Raw genomic sequence first — 8025 nt, forward strand, 5'->3', positions numbered from 1 at the left:
TACACCAATTTGATGAAAGCTTTTGAGTGCTGTGAAGAGAATGTTATTTATACCATCTCATGTCAGCATTAAAGTCCACAGATTCACTAGAACTTATAAAAATATTAAGAGTTTTTTCGTAAGATGAACGCTACGTCGAAACTACATTTCAGAAAAACTCAGCAAAAAATTAATAGCTTAGTTTGGTCATTTTACAAGAAAATCTTTCTTAAGCAAGCTTTCAAAAAGGTTCAAATGGCTCTGAGCTCTATGGACTTAACAGCTGAGGTCATCAGCCCCCTAGATTTAGAACTATTTAAACCTAACTAACCTAAGGACATCACATACATTCATGCCCGGGGTAGGATTCGAACCTGCGACCGTAGAAGCAGCGCAGTTCCAGACTGAAGCGCCCAGAACCGCTCGGCCACAACGGCCGGCTAAGCAAGTTTTACACCTCAATTTTAACAAGACGGTGTATGTATTCTGGGCAAGTTTTATTGGATCAATATTTTGACGTGCAATAATAAGAATTTGAATTTTGTAAAACTTATTAAAATGTGCATATTCCTTTACAGGTCACTGTTACCTCACTGTATGGAGTATCTTTCTTTTAAAACTGTTATTACAAATTACGTAGTATATTTCTGTTGTGGAAAAGTTATTTTATCTATGATAGATATAGTCAAAAATGGTTCATATGGCTCTGAGCACTATGGGACTTAACTTCTGAGGTCATCAGTCCCCTAGAACTTAGAACTACTTAAACCTAATTAACCTAAGGACATCACACACATCCATGCCCGAGGCAGGATTCGAACCTGCGACCCTAGCGGTCGCGCGGTTCCAGACTGTAGCGTCTATAACCGCTCGGCCACTCCGACCGGCAGATATAGTCAGACGTGATTTGTCTTGACAGCACCTGTTCCCTTTATTACTGAGAAAAAAATCGCATCTTTTGCAAGCTGCATCAAAGCTGTCTTCGGTGCCAAGGTTACGACGGCAACAAACTCGACTACAGGAACAAACCTTTCTCCTGAGTGAAAGAACCACGCCTCCGACTGACATTGGCTGATGTAGGCGACCTAGAAGTAGACCAGTTCTAGCAGTGGACAGTACCGCAGCGGAAGGCCGCCCACTGTGGCAGGGATCGCCGCGCACGTTGCAGTACGGTATAAAAGACAGGTGCCTGCGGTCTGCAGGTACAGTCTGCTCCCACAGCAACAACCTTATTAACACAACAACATGAAATTCTTGGTAAGTGCCTGTGTTCTTCTGGAGAGTGACATATAATCAGCTCATTGATGTAAATAAATGTGTACTGTCAATAGATCCAAATCACTTGAGAATTTGAGTAATGTATTACAAGGGGTACCAACACCAGTTATGTTGACTGAATTGTTACGAGGACCTTCCCGCTGCGAACGGATCGTATATGAGTGGCCCCGCCTTTTTCATCCACATCTGTAGTCCGCAACCAGATGTGGGATGCTTGTCTTCCTCTTACAGTTCCTTGGCGGATATTTAGCATTAGCTGCTGAACAAACATGAATCACTCTAATTACACTTTCGTGGTCACTATCCGATATGTGTGCAGCAGCAGCTAATATCTCGTCCAACTTATCCTAAAAGTTGGGCCATCAAAATAGTGATAGCAAATGTTACTGTGGTGCAGTACTAATTTTCAAACCTTCCATCTCTAGAAGCTGATCATTTAAGCGGGGTAGGACGTCAAACGGGCCGACTTGGAGCAGGAGAGGCATCAAAGGACATTTTAATTTCCAGTGTCTATAATTTTAGAAATAAATTCATAAAACTTTCTCAGCATCACCACGAAGGATCCAGGATTCACACTCATTGCAGTGGAACTTCGAAAACATGACAATTTTTTTACATGTGAAATTTATTTAATTTATGAAAAAACGAATGAGCTGCTATATTTTAAAGTTCATGTTTAGAAAAAACACAAATTTTTTAGTTAATTACCTCAACTTTTACTACAGTTTTTAATAAATTTGGAAAGTTCTAGAGTTTCATACACCTCTACGTATGGTTTGTATGCTGTGCAAAATTCATCGAAGAATCTCTCTTACTTATGAAGAAAAGTGTACCTATAGCAACAAATGCTGCCATTAGTAAGTGAAAAAAATGATGAAATTTCAGAATTAAAAAAAATTACTTCGTTATGTTTTCGAACTTCCACTGCTATGAGTGTGAATTCTGAATCCTTCCTGGTCATGCTGGCAATGTTTTACGAATTTATTTGTAAAAGTATAGACAGCTGAAATTAAAATGTCCTGTGGCGCCTCTCCTGCTCCCAGTCGGACCGTTTGACGTCCTATCCCCCTTAAAGGAGACTTCCACGCTGTGTAAACAATCCCCAGATGAGCGACGCATCATTTCTTTGTGTATTCTCTTTATTCCGTTTAAAAATGACCCACCAACAGAAAGGTAGCATTTTTTGAGGGCACTTACAACATTCTAGGTTCAAAATGGCTCTGAGCACTATGGGACTTAACATCTGAGGTCATCAGTCCCCTAGAACTTAGAACCACTTAAACCTAACTAATCTAAGGACATCACACATATCCATACCCGAGGCAGGATTCGACCCTGCGACCGTAGCGGTCGCGCGGTTCCAGACTGAAGCGCCTAGAACCGCTCGGCCACAACGGCCGGCCTACAACATTCTAGTTCTCCCTGGTAGCAAAATAACGCGACTTGATTATATGAGATAACCTATGTGATTAACTATGAGATAACTGTATCATGACCAAGATAGTATCTATTTACTCTACCGTTGTTCAGCGATGTAGCTCAGGCAGTATTTCGATGTTATCTATATATAATGTGAAGAAAGTGCACAGAATTCTGACCACACATCTGTACCTGGCCCAGTAATTTTTTGTTATAAGCTAATAATGTCATTTGAGCCATCGCTAAACGTGTAAGATATTCTACCTGGTATTGTTAGTCTTCAGACTAGGTTGAATAACGTATTTCAAACTAATGAGAAGTTATTTTATTGCAGAAATAAGTGTCATTTATTAATTTCTGTATTTCATCTGATGCACCAACAATACTTCGCTGAGTTTAAGGCAGTAAGCATGGCAAATAGTCAGTAGGAGGTAATGTTGGCTATAATTACGCTGCTGCATTAATCATACCTGATTTGGTCCCCACACACTCCCCTCTTCAGAACAATGAGTTTCAGCAGATTTCCTACGAGAATTACTTTTTGCCTCTCTGTTCAAGACAAGTTCGTTAGAACCGTTGTGCAGCTTCTGTATGTGTGACATAACATGAACTTTGAGTGTACGATCGATTCCGTGTTGCATCACTTGAAAATTCCTGTTCAGATTTACAGTCTGTTGGAGCAAGTGCCCACGTCTTGCTTATCTAAACACGAGCTGTACTGTTGTGAAATCTGATGGTCACACTCCTAACAAAAATTGATTGAAAAATGGTCAGCATTTCGCCTCACTATATAAAGCTGCGCGAAATGTGGAATGAAATACTCCAGAACATTTTCATGAAATTGCCAACAACCGAATATGCTTCCCCAGTTTCAAGAATCCGTATGTTACCGAGATTTTTGTTCAGACAGTGGTGCTTGAGTTACCTTTTGCAACAAAAGAAAGGGGTAAATTGCATAAAAAATTTACAAATGGGTAACAACCACGTAGCTGAAACCATTACAGTCCATTTTGAGTCTGCACGGTGATTGCGAAGAACTCACGAGTTATCACTGAAATACTGAATTAAATCAAGAATGAATGGTTACGTTCCCTGTAAATTACAGCATTTCATTGTTAGGGTCACTGTACAGGAATCCTTTCGAAACCCCTGATGTAGAACTCATCACATACTATGACTGTAATCCACAAATGTATCACTGCAATTAAAAATATACAAATCTACTTTAGAACAGCAGGATGTATCTAGTGTAATTACACTACAGAATATGGGCACTTCAGAAACTGTTATACAGGAATGTATTGTGTACCCATATCTGTTACCTATTTAAAACCTAGCCTGCTTCGGTGGCCGAGCGGTTCTAGGCGCTTCAGTCCGGAACCGCGCGACTGCTCCGGTCGCAGATTCGAATCCTGTCTCGGGCATGGATGTGTGTGATGTCCTTAGGTTAGTTAGGTTTAAGTAGTTCTACGTTCTATGAGACTGATGACCTCAGATGTTAAGTCCCATTGTGCTCAGAGCCATTTGAACCATTTAAATCTTAGTTGCGGGCAACATAATGTTTATGCGTCACTTTAGGATTCCCTTCTCACGATGACCTGTAAAAATGTTACTAATTGACGCCCTTAACTTTGACAGACTAGGGCAATAGACTAGATTGAATCAGATGCAGTTCCTGTATGTACCTGCGGCTAAAATAACCGGGACTATCACACAGTGCTTTGTTTTGCTATTTTCCGTTGCCTCTGTTAGTTTCTTCCTTAATCGATGTTATATCGTCCTTGTAACTGAGTGAAGGCAGGAACATTATGAGAGCTTGACACCTTACATCTCTGGAAGCCTCCTAGAACCTAATGAAACATTGGAGGATCCATAAAATATTTTAGATTATCTTAAATATAAGACCTAAATGGAACATTTGGAACAGGAAACAGATAAAGAAAACGTCAAGTTATTTCCGTCCAAGTGTGGTCCATCCAACTTCACAGCTTGCATGTTACTTCACTACTACATACTCTAGCAGTCAGAAGCCATCTCAGATTCGTTTACAGGAAGGACTAGTACTGGGAGTATAGCTATGTCTGTCAGTAGCTAGCGACACTAACCAATCGTTTGCAGAAGGACTCTGCAACTGAAATGGCTAATGAAATTCCTTGCTTGTAGGTGTCTATACGAGAAGCCTGTTTGGCACTTAATATTTTCCTGTTCAGTTTTAACCATAAGTACTGGCAGGAGCAGAGGATTTCAAGTTAGTCTTCAGCTGTAATTAAGTTTCTATGTTTGCATAAATTGCCTCAACTGAATACGATAGGACTTTTGGCAGCCCATGTGACTTTTATTAATGTAACTGAGTGTCGCCTGTTCAGTCGAACAAGTCCGACAGAACAGATAGCAGTCATTTACATTAATACAATAGAGCGCGATTTCTCTATGACATTTGATTCGGCGCGGATGCAGAAATATCGTTCTAATCCCTATGGAATCAAGAATTTGCAAGTAGGAGGTATAATGGTCGAGGGAAGCTGGTAAGCAGCGAGCGATAAGACGAGTGTTTGGGTCGGACGGGGGGCGTGTCTGGGCAGCTGAGACAGTTAAAGAAAACTTCCTACAGGAGTAGAACTTCCGGGTTGGAGTCCCAATCCGGCAAAATTTTTCAACTTCTGCCATTGTAATACTGAAATGTTCTTTGAGGTTCGTAGAAGTGATTTGCCACCTACCCAGTATCTCTTTCTTCCCTCTTCCTCTGTTTTAGAAAATCAAGTAAGTTTTATTTAATGCTGCACTACACTGTATAGTGACGGAGACAAATGACAGTGTATTTCATTATTGCCCCCAAATCTGTAAACAACGGTGACGATGGGAATGTTTTACCAGTCGTTCAGTTTCTTCACAATAGAACTCTGCTCAATGGTCAAGCAGCCATTCCAGGACCGCTTTGTGGAAGTTATCTTCGTTGGAAAATTTGCGACTGCTGCCAATCAGTTCTTCTGTTGGCTGTACATTGTGGTCTGTGCTTGACGTCGATGGCCTGTTTTCACGATGAGCTTCAACTGCGTCTGTGAGTTCTTGGTCAAATTGTTGCACCATTTCACTACGACTAGGCTCGATATTAGTAGGAAATTTGTGGTAAGATCTTATGGGACCAAACTGCTGAGGTCATCGGTCCCTAAGCTTACACACTACTTAATCTAACGTAACTGACTTACGCTAAGGACAACACACACACCCTTGCCCGAGGGAGGACTCGGACCTCCGACGCAGGGAGCCTTAGACCGCGCGACTATATATCACTAGAATTTTGTTGTAAATCGATGCATAATTTGAATAAACTGCCAATAAGAATGGTACTGTACTGTCCCACATCGACTTTGAGATAGATTTCGAATTACCACTCCACCTGACGCGCACACTGTGATGCTCCAGTTAAGCGTACCACAGCAGAACTCTGTAGGCTGGAGACCGAGAACAAGTGCTCTCTTCTGACAGTGGACTCCTGTTTTTCCCCAATAGTTCTAGGTTCGGACTACATCTGTAACTTACTGTTGTGATGAGCGTTCGCTACCTTTACGACGAATGGGCGGAAGATGACCAAAGGATGTGTTGCCGTAAGAATCTGGACAGGCAAGCAAAAGAATACTAGACACAAATTTAGTTTAAATAAAGTTATTGTACTCAACTTACTCCGAGAAACTGCTACACTACTGTCACTTGTTACAGCCGTAGCTACTTACAAGCAGTGGCCTAACCCGGGCGTGCGTCTATACACACTGAATATTTGCCAGTAGGTCTATGAACAATTTGGAGTAATGGTCGGCACCAACGAGCAACAGGAACTCCCACTATAAGCACGGAACTACAAGTAGAAGCAGAGAACTGGTCTTAAGGTGACCGCAGCTTATAACTTCGTCCTGTCGGTTCTGGAGTTTCTTCAACGGCAGCGATGTTCAAAGCGCCGCTTGTGGCACGATCAAGAATCATCGAAGCGCCGGGTCTGGCAGTATCGTTAAGCTACGACACTAAACATGCTTTTTGAAGTCCCCTCGAAGTTACATGAAGTCCTTTAACACTCTACGGCCTATTTATGCCCCAGTCCTTTCTATCAAACGCTGATAATACAGTCTCGCCAGGCTATTTCTAATAAGCTATGTGCAACAACGTCAAGTAAATCATAGCGTATGTTATTCCTCCATGACCTTAGAGTCGCTGTCCAAACTGTGCCATGAGGCTCCTGGCGCTTATGAGTGCTCCTTAGCTTCAGACAGTAACAGATGGAACCCTCTCTCCCCCATTCGAATAGTGCATGATGTTACCTGGAAAATTTTATATCTTTTCGTGGACTTGCTGAGGCCGCAAAAATTGAGGATGTTGACATGTGGAATAAACTGGTCTACTGCCGGATGTTTGTGTCGCTCTGGCACAATATTTCGGTCACGTAACTCGCTGCCTTCTTCAGGTGCTCTCTGAGACAGTCTCAGGTAGCACCTGAAGAAGGCAACGAGTTACGTGGCCGAAATATTGTGCCAGAGGGACAGAAACATCCGGCAGTAGACCCGATTATTCCACATGTCAAGATCTCGCCGGGAAAGCCTGAAGAGTTACATATTGAGTATGTTGTTGGTGGTGTCAGCGAGTGACAGCTGCGTCGTGTCGCCTTTCGCAGGTGGTCGTGCTGGTCGCGTGTGTGGCGGTGGCGTCCTGCCAGCAGGAGCTTCAGCGCGAGAAGCGTGGATACCTCGGCCTGGGGGCCGGACTGCTGGCTGCCCCCGCCGTCGCCGCCCCCGCTGTGGTCGCCGCCCCCGCAGTCGCCGCCGTCGCTGCCCCCGCAGTCGTCGCCGGCCCCGCCGTCGGCTACGGATATGGCTACCTCGGCGGTGTCCACGGAAGGCTGGTGCACGGTTGAAGATCCTTCCTCTCTAACCTACGTGTGCTGTGTTTCTTTGTTGCTGTGGCCTCATTAAAGCTCCTTTTTGTAATATAACATACTGAGTTTCTTTGTCATTTTCTCTCTTAAAGTACCAGAGTACCTATTTACATCTTAGTATCATGATTTGACATCACCAACGAAGTCAACAGAGAAAGGGAGTGCCATCCACATGATACCGTTAATGGTTACACAGTGTGTCCCAGTTCCACGAATACTGTGGCTATGAAAAATAAAACAAATGGAAGTTCACAAAATCACTGAATTAATTCAAAATAGTCTTTCCCCGAATCAAAATACAGCTGAAATCGTTTTAAACGTGTTTTCTAAAAGTCACTCTAGTCCTTTATTGGAGTTGCATTTAGTACTGCAATATAATTTTCTTGTGTTCCTCAATCGCGTCGTTTCATTGCCATATTCTGTTTTGG

The 8025-nt window shown here is 42.7% G+C and overlaps 1 protein-coding gene across 1 annotated transcript; it reads left to right on the top strand.

Moving 5' to 3' along the window:
• Positions 1-1100: 1100 nt before the first annotated feature.
• LOC124803108 (cuticle protein 63-like) lies at positions 1101-7654 on the top strand. Its single transcript, XM_047264266.1, has 2 exons — positions 1101-1236; positions 7337-7654. Exons 1-2 carry the CDS (start codon positions 1225-1227, stop codon positions 7574-7576), a joined length of 252 nt encoding a protein of 83 aa, XP_047120222.1. The 5' UTR covers positions 1101-1224; the 3' UTR covers positions 7577-7654.
• The last annotated feature ends 371 nt before the right edge of the window (positions 7655-8025 follow it).

The sequence above is a fragment of the Schistocerca piceifrons genome, chromosome 6 (assembly GCF_021461385.2).
Source record: "Schistocerca piceifrons isolate TAMUIC-IGC-003096 chromosome 6, iqSchPice1.1, whole genome shotgun sequence".
Lineage (NCBI taxonomy): Eukaryota > Metazoa > Arthropoda > Insecta > Orthoptera > Acrididae > Schistocerca > Schistocerca piceifrons.